This window comes from Procambarus clarkii, chromosome 20 (assembly GCF_040958095.1).
Source record: "Procambarus clarkii isolate CNS0578487 chromosome 20, FALCON_Pclarkii_2.0, whole genome shotgun sequence".
Taxonomy (NCBI): Eukaryota; Metazoa; Arthropoda; class Malacostraca; order Decapoda; family Cambaridae; genus Procambarus; species Procambarus clarkii.
The window spans coordinates 37,912,446-37,929,559 of NC_091169.1; the positions used below are offsets into that span (position 1 = coordinate 37,912,446).

General features: G+C 36.6%; 1 protein-coding gene across 1 annotated transcript; it reads right to left on the bottom strand.

Annotated features, from left to right (window-relative positions):
* Positions 1-859: 859 nt before the first annotated feature.
* On the bottom strand, positions 860-16,393 carry LOC123755344 (ATP-dependent DNA helicase Q1). The gene is made up of 12 exons (XM_045737882.2): positions 16,175-16,393; positions 12,383-12,553; positions 11,482-11,661; positions 10,472-10,602; positions 9,635-9,809; positions 8,376-8,542; positions 6,754-6,984; positions 6,258-6,359; positions 4,584-4,738; positions 3,941-4,119; positions 2,250-2,432; positions 860-1,390 (listed from the first exon to the last, which is right to left on the bottom strand). The coding sequence occupies exons 1-12, from the start codon at positions 16,215-16,217 to the stop codon at positions 867-869; spliced, it is 2,241 nt and encodes a 746-aa protein (XP_045593838.1). The 5' UTR covers positions 16,218-16,393; the 3' UTR covers positions 860-866.
* Between the last annotated feature and the right edge of the window lie 721 nt (positions 16,394-17,114).

Sequence of the window (17,114 nt, forward strand, 5' to 3'; positions counted from 1 at the left end):
GTAATTCCATAGAAGATATTACCGCAGGTACATAAGAAGTCGGAAATAGAGGTGAGATGGTCAAGAGAGACTGGACCCAGGATAGCAGGCTCATAAGATGTTAAGATGCAAGTCTCGTCCTAATCACACACTTGGACCTTGATCAAAGCACACAGGAGAGTGCAAAAGACTTGGTGTAAATTCCTTACATAAATTTCACAAATGCACAAGTGTGGGTGTTTTATCCAATTCTTACCTTTCACCTTACTCTTACCTTCTTCTCTTCCCTGCTCCCCACCTCACTCTTTCCTTATTTATTGGCTTGTTCCTTCCTCTCTTTCTCACACACAACTTGATAATGGTCCACGACAGAGTGAAATGTTGTTGTTTCTCCATCATATCTTTGGCCACAGAATTCCAAAATGTTTGTCTGGAAATACAATACAATATTTTGAATGCTGTTGTCGGGTCTCCGAAATTAAAACCTAATTGTGTCCTTGGGCAACACTCAAAAAATCAGTTGGTGTAAAGAAACAGTTCACACGGCATACTGTATATGGAAAACTTGAAAGATATTGTTAATAGTTTTGATACTGATGACCTCAAATTAAAGAACATTACAAGCAGTGATGGGATAAATTTGCACTTAAGTCAACTAAAACAATTATTAAAAGAGGGCACCAAATCTGAAAGATTACTCTGACAGATAATACTACCAAATCATAAATTTCATTAAATCATTCAGGGTTCTAATAAAAGAGCAAAAAGATGACGAACAATGACAAAAAGTACATACCTGATTTGCTAAGAATTTTATCAATGGACACCAACTATAAAAAATATATTTAGCAAAAGAAAATACAACATTTATCAATCCACATTTTGGTTTAGCCTTCTGAACAATCACTAGAATTATCAATCGTTATGATTCGCCTCCTTTTGTATGAACTTGGCTGGTCACTAGCATCAGAATAACTATGTTCTGCATCAGAGGACGACTCCAGTAAAAAAGTTGCCGTCTCTGGTGATTTGGCTACACCTTTCGTATTGGATTTTTGCTCTGACTTCACCTGGCTTTTAACACAATTGCGTGCAGACTTCTTACTTTGAGAAAACTTTGATTTTTGAGTTTGGTCTTTGCAATTGTTGCTGCTGTTTTTCTTACTGTCACTTATACTGCTGGTTCTGCTAGATGCATCACAGTCACTGTTATTTCCAAATGAGAGATTGGCCTTTGATTTGATTTCACGTTTCTTTGTGGTTCCTGCTTGTTCTTCAGTTTTTGGGGCATGATTTCGTTGGCTATTGTCGGCAGCTTTTTCTGATGATTGACTGACAGAGATGCTTGATAATTTTCGAATGCCACCAACAATTAAGGCGCTTGGTGGGACTCCAGCTTCTGCTTTTGGACCTGTAACAGTAATATCTATATAAATATATTAGCAATATTTCAATGATTGGAAACAGTTGCTGTACCTGCAAACCAAACAAAATATGACAAGCAATGATGCTTTACAACTGAGCTACAAGAAAAACAACAAAATGCTTCTCAAAGCAGTGCAATCAACCAGCTGTTCCTAACAGTTGCCGAGAACTAATGAAGCTCTGAAATAAAAGATTTTAAAGTTTCCAAGAATCATGAAGAAAAAATGTATGTTCTAATTTTGTGTTTCTGGGATTTTTGTGGATCTGTTATATCCAACAATACACGTACTTATATTTTTACTATTTAGGTACCAATATAAGCACAGCAGACAATTGCTGGCGATTAGTCGGATATGGACAACCATTCTTAAAGCCCTCTTGTGCTTAATAAGTAAGTAATTATCCAAGGAGGCACCAAGGGCTTTAACAAATGGTAATACAGTATATTATCTCGCAGAAAAGAGCTAATTATGAATATTTTAGTATCCTCATTAATATAAATTAAAAAGTTGTTTGTTTTATATGAAGAAAACAATCCCAGTTTGTTGACAGCAATGTCATGGCAAATTCACCCTATTTGCTGAAATGGTGTGTAATAAATTATCACTATTCAAACTATAGCTGTCAAAGCACAAGTGAGACGATGGTTTTATCATAATTTAAAGCATATTTGCTTATGACCTTTAAATCTACGTGCATTTCATTCATCTCAAACACATTTTCACACATTCATAACATCTGATATAAGTCTAAGATCCTTTAGTATGTAATTCTCTGCTCTGTTTATTATAGTGCGTTACTGATATATCTCGTCAACAGGAGACAATGAATGCTCTGAGAGTTACCTGGTACAATGTAGCTGATGGTACTGTAAGGGGTAAAATGGAAGTCCTCTTTAAGGAAACCATCTATAAGGAAGAAAGCAACAATGTTTTCAGCTCGGTCTCTAGCTAATCCAGTTGCTATTGCTTCTTGTACGCGTAACTTTGGAGAACCCTTGCCTAGAAACAGATCGACAAGCTTTTGACCTGAAAATAGAAATGACTGGTAGAAAGTATAAACTGTAAATAATCATATAATTACTCTTCAATTTAGTTCAGTGCAGCACCCTTTATCCACAGTTTTTGTTGAAAAATAGAGGACTGGGCATAATGAAACATTTTATTTAGAGCGTGAACCTCAGATGACCCCCATAGCAGGCACCCGAATGGTCCACCAAGGACTTCTATCACCCACCAGGCTCTCAAAACTTTTATCCTCATCATAATAGTGAATTTTTCAAGGTGTCCTGTTGTGTATCTAAGGAAAGGGAGACATTGGTGAGTCTAACTCAAGCCAGCACCATGGCACTATAATACAATAATGAATGACAACTTTCAAACTGCCACCTATATATGAAAATTGGAAGTATCAAGACTACCAACTATCTCTCTTGATCTACAGGACTGAAAGTAGTTTTGCAAAGTTACACTGCCTGCAACCAGGTGACAACTATCATCCCAAAAGTGTTGAAGGAGCCAGCTACCTTCATTTGCAGTCCACAACATCCAAGTGCACTCAAGAAAGAAGGGTCCACAAGGGAGAGAATGAAGCATACGAGGGACATGCTCGGGAAAGAATAGACAACTAGGACAAGAATAGAGCATATGAGGGACATGCTCAGGAGAGAAGGGGCAACTAGGTCGAGAACAGAAGCATCTGAACAATATGCTCAGGAAGGAGCGTTTCACTGTGTTCACAATGCTATTTCTGAGCTAGGACTTTTTAGATATTTCCATAACCACTTCTGCAAAGTGAACAAATACTACATAAAAATTAATAGACAAGAGGGGCAACTTACTTGAGCAGGAAAATGAAGCTGGTTAGGCTGCTAAAGGGCTCTAGATACAAGACTGGTCAAGGTATCCAGATTGCTGGTACTGTACAACCTAAATGGGTCAAAGGCTGAGGAAAACAAGAGCACAAAGACAAAAGCTGCTCTAGAAGAAAAGCACAGGCAAAAAAGAATGAACTACCAGTTAAGAACCACACTGACAGCAGGTGGCAGTCGGGTAAGCAGTTACTGTGTGACTACCAGATGATGGTTCTGCACATCAATGTTCCCAGAGCCCAGGCTCTGACTGGGCCTCCTGGTTGGTGGATGGTCAACTAGGCTGTTAGATGCCACTTGTTAGTTAACTTGATTTCACCAGAGCAATAATAACTGGCTTTCTAAGTGTTTCCAATTACAGCTAGATGGTGGTGAGAGGTTTGCTCTGCTCTTTGGAGTTAAAACAGTTACCATACTGTTGGTAACTCCATACTTTGGAGTTAGGCTCTCTTGATGATAGATTTAGACTCTTCACTCTCCCAACCCCCTACACAATGTGGTAAAGCCATCTGCAAAATTCCTTGTCGCAATGGGGCCAAAACTCAATGAGATTCTGGGGTATGAGCAGTGGTATCCTGGGTGGACCCAGGCCCCAGGCTAAAGTAACTGAGTGGGCTTTGAAAAGAAATAATAATAAAAATATGAAACTTAAATATTAATACTTACCAGTCAGCTTCTGATCCAAACTAGCAGCCTTTGTGAGTATCATCAACAAATGCTCGCCATATTTTGTTGTGTCTAAATTTTTGGTTTCTCTTGGTGCTTTGCAATGATCACACATTCCTCGACAATCTGCAGTCTCCCATCTCTCATCAAAGTGCTCAGCTATAATATTTCTTCTGCATCTGCCAGTAATATGTAGCTATATTAATACATAATCTTTGCTATTATGCATGCTAGGTGATAAATTAATGATGCTACATACTGTAAACAAATGAGTAACCTTAGCCCAACATCACAATGAGGGGAATTTCATGGAGGCCCCCCCCCCCTCCCCTCCACTCATTCTCCCACTAAGATGAAAAGTTATATAAATTGGCTTCTGTCAGTCAATTTCAGCTGGACTGAATTGTTTTCTTTTGTTTCCTTAGCACCTATTATGATGCTGAAGTCAATATTTGCAAGCCTGTAGCAGAATGTTGTCGTATCTGGCTGTGCATAATTTATGTTCAAGGACATTGTGAAATCTTACAAATTAAATTTAATATGAAAGCAAGATAGCAAATTCCTTGTCAGGGACAAGGCTAGAAATGGAAGTTAGCCCCTGCAATAGGTAGATTTTTTTTCCCATGCAAAGAATATGCCTTACCTATGACTGTCTAGACAGTAGCTAATCAGCCCATACAGATTCTCTTGGCCAGTCTGTTCCGTGAACACCATAGTGCTCTGTCGAGATAGATCAGCAAATCTCCAGAAAATAATGCATTTTGCAGGTCTGCCATCTCTTCCTGCTCTTCCACTCTCCTATAAGCAAAAAACATTATCAAATGATTTTGTTGTTCTATTAATTTGTGAAGTAAATATAAGTATATACTTGTAAGTAAAAAATTTACCACGCTATCATTTATTCATTCAATATGACCATACCACAGCCTATTTAAATTTAGAAAAGCCAACATCTTTTATCCAAATGCCACTGTGAGTGAGCTCGGAGCACAATTACGAAGGATCTCCCAGAAATTAAGTCATTTTTCCAGTGGGGTTCTTTGCTTTTGCCGAAGAAGCTCAAGAGTAAAGGGGTAGTAGTTCGACTGGAATCCCTAGCGACCTGGGCCACCATCTGGTGGTGGTTGGGTACATCACAGTTAAATTAATAATTCTGTGGTATTGATAAACTGTTTTGTTTACCTAGACGTGGTTAGTTTCTTTCAAACAGTCGCTTGTTTTGTTGCACTTATTCTTTCTGGCAGGCTTTTCCAGTTTTCGGTTGGTGTCTGATACCTAAGCTCTCCTTTTCTTTTTAAAGTGAGTCAGATTCTGATTCTAACTGCCGGTAGGTAATGGATGGGCCTCATATGCTTAGCTAAGTCATACTAGAGCTAAGCTCGGTGAACCACTGAGGAATTCCTACCACATATCACCAAGTACGTGAACATCAAACAATGTAATAAGTGCACCATGTATAAAAACCTTGGTGGTAAGGCATGAAGAGCAATATCTCCCTCCTCCATAGTCACTGATAAGTAAGCATAGATATATAAGCACATTAGTCACTTCTGAGTTGCAAATTTTTGTATTCCATTCTATAACATGAAAGTTTGAAATGGATTTGATCCAAATTAGTTCATTCTATTGATATTACACTGTACACTACATTTTATATCTGGTCACAATTTGGCCAGACGGATGAGAAATAAATGTTGGTTATTATGCAAAAATATAATATAATTAGTTAAACACCTAGCAGTTGTTAAACCCTTCAATAAGTTAAATTCCAAGATTTTGGTCTTAAAGCTGACATAAATTTCTCCCATTATAAATACTGTATGAAGAAATATAAGAAAATTACAGCTTTAATATTAAGTGGTGATAATGACAACAATTTTAACATTATATGGTATGATTCTATGATATAAACATTAAAAATTAATTGAAGTAATTTTAACCATTCTTGTGATACATATAAATGTTTATACAGCAATTGGCTATATATTGAAAAACATCCTAGTGTATAATTTACAATTGTGAGTATGGAGTATGGGAATACCCCATACTCAGGTATGGAGTAGTTAGTACCTGACATACTCTATGTTAGGTTTTAACCACCTTCCCTCCACTGCTCCACTGGCAAATTGGCTGTAATGGTTCTAAAACTCGATAGCAGTGACACAATGACTACTGGGGTCCTAAGAGAGAGATACAAAAACCAGTGTTGAATGTAATAAAACTGCAGTTTCTAGGTGTGCCCAGGAGGCTTTCCCAGAAACTGGCATTTTTGGTTTATAACTTTTTTTTATAATATAACACTCAACTTCTTACTCACCTGGTAAAAGTTTTCCATCGATTTGGATATGCAATGGTGAATCACAAAGCGAACATCGGGTTTATCAATCCCCATGCCGAATGCAATGGTAGCTACAACAGCCTGTCGGAATTAAAATGGTGAAAGACGGGATCAACAGGTGGCACAGGATATTAGCGTTACTGTATTTGATTATGTTACTCAAACTTAAGAGAATCTAACCGATGTACAGTACTGATCATCCACACATAATAGCTTCATAATTTGTATAAAATATTTCATTATTGTAATGATTATGATTTCTAAAATCACAAAAGAACACCTTGTGGAAAGTTAGACAAAGAAAAAAAATAGTATGCTGAACCCTACCTCTTTGCACAAAAGAACCTATTTGTTTGCCCAAAAGAAACCTATCTGTTCTCAGAGCAGATATCAACATATTAATAAACATTTTTGCGCTCTGGTGACGCAGTCTGCGTCTGAAGTATTTGTATTATTTGAATTTGAGCAAATTTACCTGATATTCATTTTCCACCCACTTCCTATGGATTTTGCTTCTCACTTGTGCATCCAGCTGGGCATGGTACGGTGCCACACGCAAACCACGCGACTTGAGCCCTGACACCAGCTCTTCAGCATCCTTGATAGTCATAGTGTAGATAATGCCAGACTCATTTTTAAATTCCCCTTCAAGCAGCTGCTGAAGCTGAGTAGCACATTCTTCCTGGACTGGAGGCTTGGGTCGCACCTGTGATGAAAATATGCATGAAGGGTTGAGTGCTCAATGTATAGACAAGGAAATACCAGATGTTTCTGGTATCAGATGTATCAGATATCAATTGAACAAATTTTAAAGGTTAATTTTGTACTATTTTAAGGGTAATTTTCAGAAAAATTAAATATACAAGATTTTTTTATTTCAAACATTACTGTTGAGTAACTGGCTTGTCACAAGGGAGGTACTGTACCTACCTGTACCTACTAACCAGTTTCTCCACCATTTTCCTCATAATGTATATTAAAAAACAGTCATGGGAAAACGAAAAAAGCTGTGCTGTTGGACAGATTACTTTATAATTTTTTTACACGTTTTAATGTAATTTTGTATTATGCGTAGTGCAACTGTGAAAAAGTGAAGTATGTTGCTTACTAAATGTAGCTTGCTATATAAAATATGGATTTATACAATTAGGGGAGATTACAAGATAAAATCAATGTAAGAGTGATAATATGGATATATAGTATATGCAAAACCTTGGTGAATAAGAGGCAATGAGAGTAAAAAAAAAATTTGAGGTGAAATGGATTTATTAAATGAATGGGAAATATGTCTCCGATACTATAAAGACGCTGTCATTGGTGCCGAATACAATAAAACAAATTTGCATATAAAATACAGTACTTAAAACTAAAATAAATACTGTAAATTTTTTAATGAGGGACAAAGATGGCCGAGGCAGGTTTGACCAGCTCATGAGCTCACTCACTGCCAGACACATTCACATGTTCTGGATACCAGAAGAAATCTATTTGATGCTCACTTTTTTTGGCTAAAACTAACTTCTTTTTAATTTTCAAAATAATGGGATGCATCAATTTAAAGATTCCAAGTCTAGAAGGACACTTCTGGAATAACTAAAAATGGCAAAAATTATATAGTGTACTAATCTAACATCAAGCTGGATATCAGTAAGTTTGTTTGGTAGCTTGCAGAATGATAATTGGCTATCTTTATGTTAACAACATCTTCAAGCAATGATTGACAGAGTTTTGTTTATTTTATTGATATTATAGCTAACAGTCACTTGTTGTGTATTGGAGCTGTGTCATTTATTGTCTCCCTTTCCCTCCACCACATGGCATGATTATTTGAAACATTCCTTGTTATTTGGACATAAGGCAATAAAGCCTGACATAGGGGCAGTATCCTCGGCTGACCCTAGCCCTGGCTAGGGTCAAGCAACTGATGGGCTATTTTAGAAAGGGACATTTCAATTCAGTTAATGATTTTGTTTTCTTCAACAATCATTTTCTCCTTAAGTTCCTTCTAATCTCTATCCAGCAGATATATATATGGAGATTTCAGCTCATTCATACCTTATGATAAGTGATTGTAAATTAAATTTTATGCAAATTTACCTCATAAAATAGATTTGGCCGATTGAAAGATGCTTTAAGAACTAAACAGCCTTTGATGTCCAAAATTTTTTGCACATCTTGAATGACTCTTGAAGTAGCTGTGGCAGTAAGTCCCAAGATTGGTGTTCCTGGGAACATTTTATGCATGATACCAAGATATTTGTAATCTGCAAGAAAAGTGTGGTGTATAAAGAAAGCTGTACTTGAAAATTAAATAAAAGCTATAATCAATGTTTTACTTTATAATCAGTTTTACTTACAAAAGAAATCAAAATTTGTCAAACTTTCTTATATAGTAATACCCTAATATTGAGAACTCAAATGTTTGATCAAATAGAGTACTTGTTTCTACAATTATGGAAACTAGTTTAATGGTAATAAATTAATTTTGTATCACTGTAAATAAGGGGCTAAATGTGCATAATACAATTTCATGCCTAATATGTGCATTTGCATATGGCCATTGTGAGAGAGACTGCCATTAGTTTCATGCTTGTAAAGACTAGACAGCTTTATTCATAATGATTCAGACAATTATTATGTATATGCATAAATAAACAAACTTAATTCTACTATTTTTAGCACAAACTTTTGCTTCCACTAAGTATTCATGTGATCTAATCTGTGTTCTTACCCAAACATGAATTAAGTTGAAAGTATTTTTGTTTTTTTTCTGCAAGAACTATATTTAATAATTGAAGACAAGTTGTCTGGGTGTATATTTCAGACCTTAATATACCCAAATAAATAGAAACCATGAGGAATACTACCATACATGTATGCCTACAAGATAAATATTATACAAGTAAATTTGAAATGTCTTCAGTAGATATACACACATATGAGTTCTTTCATTAAAATTTACAATTCTGCACTATGGTAAATACACAGAATGGGTTAGCTTGCAGAATTCTTTTATGGCCAGGCTGATACAGTATAAGAATGTGATCTTACACCAACTTTGTCTAAAGCCCCTTCCATTTCTGAATGTTTGGAATTGTGGTTTTATTGATTTGTACTGTTAATTAACAAAAATTCCATGTTACTTCTAGTTAATAATGTTCATTGTTGCTAAAAATTTTGCACATTCTCTCTGTCTAACCATTCTTACTGACAAACAATTACTGTACATTATTTTTGTTGAAAAATAAATAATGTACTCCTACAACACATATACAGTAAATTATTTATGTAGCAATTTCATAAAAATCAGTCTTAAAGAAAGTCAAAGAAATATACAACATGCAGCATCCACTTACCTGGCCTAAAATCGTGTCCCCACTGTGAACAACAGTGAACTTCATCAATGGCTAAGCGAGCAAATCGACCAATTTGATGCATCTTCTGAAGCTTGGCCATAAATCGCTTAGATTTTGCAAGTTTCTCAGGAGTAACATACAGTAGCTTTAGTTGGCTATTAGGATTTGTCATATCCTGAAGATAAAATATACTCATTATAGAATGCACAGTAAACATAGTATTCACAATGAATTAATTCATTCTAGACCCTGATTATTGCAGAGGAAATTAAGTTGTAAACAACTTTAGCCATCTTAAGGCAATACTGTAATTGTGATTTGTTATACTTTCGTTATTTTCTGAGCTAAGACCGTTTGACAGCTTCCCGAAGCAGTATACCACAACTCCAGAGATTCCCAGCTAAACGCTGGGGCAGTAGGACCATCATATCCTTGATACTAATAGGCTCTTTTTACAATCATTCTCACAAGGCAATATATGGGAAAAAAGAAGAAGGCATAATGAAATGAGTTGAGGAATTGCAATGATAAAATGAAAACCAAATGATAAGAAAAATTAACTGTGGACTAATAAAATCTTTCCTATAGCTGGATTTGACAAGGCAAAAAACATGGCTGAGAAAAAGACTGACTACTATATTGTTAAACAAAACCAAGTATTAAGCTTCTAAAATATGGTGATAGAGGAGACTGCAGAAGCACAATGGGGGGTTTACAATAGATGATAATCCCAGCAGTGGATTAATGATGATGATTCAAGAAAAAGATATATAGATCATATAAACAATTAATGCTCTATGTTTACTAATTAATATGTATACCCTCAATAATTCATACAGAGTGGACTCCATTGACTTCTTCTCTAGTGGATGCAGCAGAGAGCATCCTCGCCTGAACTCCTCGAGCCTTCAGACTCATTAACTGATCCTCCATCAGTGACACCAGTGGAGAGACAACCAAGGTAATACCTGGAGAAAAACAAAACAAGGCTTTGAGAATCTAATGCATGAAAAGCACTTTCTTGGATGGCCCCTTCAGTAAATCGGGGAGCCACTGTTCTCTCTCGTGAACACTGCGTTCCCTTTTGAACACTGTGCACACTTGTGAACACTGTGCCCTTGTGAGCACTGCATCCTCGTGAATACTGTGCTCCTTCATGAATGCTCTGTTCCCTTATGAACACTGTGCTTCCTCATGAATGCTGTGTTTCCTCATGAATGCTGTGCTCCTCAGTCAGGACCAATGTGACTTTTCATGAACATAACAAACATCTTTAATGGTATAAGTACACTTCTGAAGTAAGTGATCATACCCATAGGAGGAGAAAGCAAGACACTGCAGAATCGACATTCCAGCCTGAAATGATAACCAGAAAGTGCATTCATATACATTCAAAACTTGAATTAACCTTACCCAAGCAATACTTAAGATTCAAATCTGCTGGCAAGGATTCCTCTGCTAATAACGAATAATTCAACAGCTGCTTGACCATCTGCTCACTATGTTTGACCTGCTTTTCATCTAAAGGGGTTAGCGGCAACAATCTCTCAAAACATTAATTAAAGGTCCCGGGTATTTATGTTGACACCAGTGCCTTAACACATTAAGTATGCACCATATCACAGACACCACACCCACACATACATATACACATTCACATAACAAATCCAACTCATATGACAACACCACACTCATTTATTCATCTATACACACTTATACACAAGTTCAGTTTCATTTACGTCGCCAACACACAACTACTTTCATCTACCAAAACATTGGCCTACACCCACCGTAATTCATATATATATACAGTATACGTTTTGAAGCACTGTACGTGGGTTATTTACCTTTAGATATAAGAGCTGGAAGCTGGAAGCATAAACTTTTCCCTCCTCCGGTAGGCATAATTAGAATGGTATCTATTCCAGACAATGTGGCATTCATGGTAGGAAGCTGGTGAGCTCTTAGTGTAGGGATTTTGAAGACTGTGTTCTGCAATTTCTCCAATTCTTTTGACCATGGAAAATCTGTAAAATATATATAAATCTTTTTCACAATTATAATCTTTTTTGGGGGAAAATTCTGACTTGTTGGTTATTTTCTAATGTTGGAATAAATAAAGCCTACTATCTAAATGTCAGATATCTTATTCCCCTCGAGGATCTCACCTTCCTTTATCTTGGTGCTTCAATCTCTACACATTCCCTGATGGGATGGCATCAGAGCTGCATCTTCTGATGCATTTAAATTCTTTGATGAACACTCAAAATTGTTCAATAAATTCATAAACCATAAGGACTCTTCAGTTACTAATAGATGCCTAGTTATATCCCTCTAAATTAGCAGTGTGTTAATTGAAATACCGTACATTTAGAATTCTTCACGTCCCATCTGGTTCTTAGTTCTGTATGCTGTGCCTGAACCCACTAATTGGTGGGGTTGATTTTCATAATAGCAACCCATGTAAATGTGTTCAGGCAAGAAAATGAACTGTTGTTTATGGCAACTAGCAAGTGACTAGGAATATGGGTCTTAAAACCACATTTGGTACAAAGTTCCAAATATTACATACAGAAATCACAATACCAGTAGTGTGATGCATCAAATGAACAAATCCACAAGGGCCGTGATGAGGGTTCGAACCAACGTCCAAGAGGATTCTCTACATATATTAAAGTGAATGAGAATGCAAAAATATTTATGCAATAATGCATTTCTGCACAATATTGAAAAGGGTTGTGAACTAACCTTGTCTATCCCAGTCTCGTTGAGCAAGATGTGCTGATTTCTGTTGCTGAATTGAATCTCTTAATTTCTCCTGTTTAGCCTCTAACGCTCGCTTACGCCCCTGAAGAATTTGCAGTTCACGTGTGACATTTTTCAGTTCTTGCTCCACTTTCCTAAGAGTAGACTCTGGGTCTGAAAAGTTGAGCATATGCCATTCCAGTTGAAATTCTGTTTTCTGAATATTATACCGACTTAATTAATCAGTTCATAAATAACTTCAGCAACTAAACATTATGTCTATTGTATGCTCTCCAAGAAATAAATAAACTTAGATATATGTAATGCATTTGATCATGAAGGAATCCCCAATCCTCTATGTCACGTAAATCTCGCAATACAAATGACATATATATTTAAGTGTAATAAACAAGCAATCCAGGTTGGTGGTATGATCAACCAGGCCATTTCATGCCACTGCTCACAGTCTGATGCATGAATTACAGCCCAGTGCACTGATCCTCAGAACCACTGCAAGGTAACCTCAAGGTAGGTTCAGGCCCAGCTGCTAAATCAGACTGCAAACATTGCATTAGGGTTCACATGTGAAAAATGGTAGGTATCCCACGACCCATAATTTGTATTACATATAATATAAAAATAATGTAAACTAGTGACAGCTAAATGTTAAGGTTTACTAGGTTTACTAACAGTTCAACACAGAACAAGTCTATTAAATAATGTAAAAAAAAATTCAGGTAAGGTACATACATACAAGAGATTTTACATAATTTGATCGATTTATAGATGGAGCTAGTACATACAATGCCTAAAGCCACTATTACGCAAAGCGTATATAATGTTTCTGTATAATTTTAAGGATTATTGACACAATAGAGGACACTTTATTTTTGTGTAAAAAATATGAAAGCATTGTTTTGTTATGCCCTGAGAAGGATCAAGGGTAAGAAAAAACTCACCATTAGTTTATCTTTGTGTATATCCATCAACATTGAAAGAAAGGAATGGGTATATGGGGTAACCAATGAACATATTTAAAACAAAGTCTATTATTGATTTTCACTTTGAATTTGATATGATTTCAGCACTTCTTATGCTAGGCTTTGAAAACCAGGGTTATGGATTAGCTACAACCTTACCTTTCGGTTACCTTTCGATGATATTGGGGCTCAATGTCCCTACAGCCCGGTCCACGCTCAGGCCTCCTGGTTGCTGGACTGGTCAACCAGGCTGTTGGATGTGACTGCTCGCAGCTTGAGGAATGAATCACAGCCCGGTTGATCAGGTATCCTTTGGTGGTGTATATCAAGTTCTCTCTCTTGAACACTGTGAGGGGTTGGCCAGTTATGCCCCTTAGGTGTAGTGGAAGCGTGTTGAACAGTCTCGTGCCTCTGATGTTGATAGAGTTCTCTCTCAGAGCACCTATTGCACCTCTGCTTTTCAACAGGGGTATTCTGCATATCCTGCCATGCCTTCTAGTCTCATATGATGTTATTTATTTGTACAGATTTGGGACCAGCCCCTCTACTATTTTCCATGTGTAAATTATTATGTATCTCTCCAGTCTGCACTCTAGAGAATACAGATTTAGGCATTTTAGTCGGTCCCAATAGTTTAGATGTTTTACTGAGCGGATTCTAGGAGTAAAGGTCCTTCTACGTGCTCTCCGGGGTCAGCAATTTCTCCAGCTTTAAAAGGGGCTGTTATTGTGCAACAGTATTTCACTCTAGAGAGCATTAGTATCTTGAAAAGTATCATAATTGGTATAGCATCTCTAGTTTGAAAGTTTCTTGTTATCCAACCTGTCATTTTTCTTGTAGTTGTGACGGCTACTTTATTGTGTTCTTTGAAGGTAAGGACTTTCAGCATGAGTACACCTAAAACCTTTACATTGCTTTTTCATTTTATGGTATGATTTGACTGCATTTTGTACGTGGTTTCCGTTTTTATATTTTCCTTTTTTTCAGCAGCGCACGAGCTTGAACTTATCTTCATTAAATACCATATTATTTTCTGTACCCCATTGAAAGACCTGATTGACATTTGATTGTAGGTTTGCCATGTCCTCTACGGTATCTACTCTCATAAAAATCCTAGTGTCATCTGCAAAGGATGATAAGGTACTATAGTTTGTGTCCTTGGCTATATCCAATATGAGAATGATAAAAAGTACTGTAGCAAGCACAGTACCCTGGGAGATTGAGCTCTTCACGGTTGATGGTCTGGATTTTATTTTGTTGACTATTACATATTGGGTTCTGTTAGTCAGGAAATTGTAGATCCATCTTCCTATTTTTCCAGTAATTCCTTTTGAAAACATTTTGTGTGCAATAACACCGTGGTCACATTTGTCGAAGGCTTTTGAGATTTCTGTGTAAATTACTTTCGTCTGTCTTCCATGGCATCTAACGCCATGACATAGTTGTCCAGCAACTGTGATAGGCAAGAGCACCCTGTTCTGAAACCATGTTGTCCAGGGTTATGGATATGTTGTGATTTCATGTATTTTGTGATCTTACTTCTTAGCACTTTTTCAAAGATTTTTATGATGTGTGATGTTAGTGGCTTCCTGTCGCAGCCAAAACCAATACTAATGGTGGTCCTCAGGTATATTTAGGTAATATTGATTTTCATGGCAACTAACCACAAGAGTTAAAGTTATGGAAAAGCCAATGTACTTACTAAAACCAAAATTTGATGGTGGTTTAATTTTAAATGTGATGTTTTAATTTCTTGAATAGTATCAACTCACATCATCTTACTGCCTTGTGTTAAACAGAGTTATCGACAAGTCTGTATTAAATTGGAAAAGTATTAAATAATTTCCTTATGAAGATATGAACCTCACTAAATCCCCACTGTACAGAACAAGTTTCCTGAATATAGTATTTATGTATAGTTTTCTGTACAAGAGTACAGGATTCAAAGGCCTTAGCATTGAAAAATATAAATTTTATGAAAGAACATCAGCTGCTGCTGTTGTTATTAATTGGCAAGCAATCACTCTCCTATTATTATTGTGCTGAAAATACTAACTAATCATCAAGGAATGGTTCTTGTGGCACAGTAGTAAGCGATCAAGCTACAATCGAAAGGTTCCAAGTTAGATTCCTGGTTTAGGATAGAAGTATTTGGGAAACATTTCCTTTTAGCTGATGTTCTGTTCATCTAGCTGGGAGTAGGTATCCAGGAATGAGGCAACTATTGTGGGGTGCACCCAGGGAAAGATCAGTAGTTGGCCTAAGGAGGATCTCGATAAGTCTAGGTTTCTCGTCTCTAGCTATGGGAAATAATAAACAGGAACTGCCACATGTGGGTCTGTAGTTTTCCTTAAATTATTATAATTCATTGTGTCGGGGGACAGGTAACCAGTTTATACATACAGTACATGTTAGACTTACATCGAGGCCCCTTCCCCACCTGGGTAGAATTACTGAACCTCCCCAGGATGCAACTCCATAACAAGCTGACTATCTCCTGGGTATCTATTTACTGCTAGGTGGACCGGGGACTTAGGTGAAAGGAAATGCGGCCAACCATTTCTGTCCCGCCTGGGATTCGAATCCGGAATTCTCGATTGTGAGTCGAAAAAGATTGAACCCTACTGTACTAACGAGACCCTTTAAACGTGACCGGTCATTACTATTCTTTAAATTCAATAACTCAACGTTACAAAAATACGGTACAAATGTTTTATATCTGGTGTACACGGTGTGTGATGTGTCTATAACATCATCATTTTAATGCTGGTACAGATTTTGACCATATTTCCTTAAAACCCGGCATCTACTCTACCTTGACTGCTACACTGTAGCTCTAATATTTCACAGCCATCCATACTTCTTCCTTTAATGTGAAGTCTTCTTCACTATACTATCCTCCTCCTTTCTTGTGTTATGTGTCACGTGTTGGCAGCTTCCTTTTTCCCCAAGATAGCAACAGTTTATTGTCTTCTTCTTCTTCTTGATAGTAGGTGCAGTTTATTGTACTTCAACACCGAAGCTGTTGTGATGTGTTGTTTGGGCGGTTAAACACATGTATCTGGTCCTCGTTTTCTTTTAGTGGCATATACATCGATTTCTGTCTTACGTGATTTTTCATCACCATGTATATTATAATAATATTAATATGTATTATTATTTGCATCTTAATATTATTATAGGTCTTCTATTCCATTGTCAGGAACAGGAAGCTTGTTAACGTTAGACTTATCGAGGTTTTCATAGGCCAATTACTGATCATCCCGAGGATATGGGACCAGCACCATAGTGCCCAACTCCTGAGTACCTATTGTACTGTTAGGTCAACAAAGGTATCAGGTGAAAGGAAACGTTCCCAATTATATCTGTCCTGCTCGGGGATGAAACTTTTGCCCCTCGGTTGTGAGCCGAGGACGTAGACTACTGCGATACAGAACCTATTTCATTGGTATCCTATTCTGGGGTGTTGTTATATATGTATTGGCAAGTAATGCTTCATTATTGCTCCATCAATAAAGGAGAAATAATGTTGGAAAATGCCTCTTACGTTTAAATAGATAAAAGGTTGGTTCCCATTATCAGTAAGTATAGGTATTGTAGAGTTTGTAAACAGCTGTAAAGTTGCATCCTTTATTTATTTATATATATATATATATATATATATATATATATATATATATATATATATATATATATATATATATATATATATATATATATATATATATACACGCAGCCAACCTGTCCCTCGACAA

What these genes read in the sequence shown, in the direction of transcription:
- LOC123755344 (XM_045737882.2), bottom strand. Translation starts at nt 16,217, where the DNA reads ATGGATGGCTGTGAAATATTAGAGCTACAGTGTAGCAGTCAAG. An exon ending in ACGAGACTGGGATAGACAAG is followed by an intron (nt 11,662 to 12,382) that starts GTTAGTTCACAA and finishes TATATTTTACAG; the next exon opens with ATTTTCCATGGTCAAAAGAA. An exon ending in GGGTGGAAAATGAATATCAG is followed by an intron (nt 6,360 to 6,753) that starts GTAAATTTGCTC and finishes TAATTCCGACAG; the next exon opens with GCTGTTGTAGCTACCATTGC.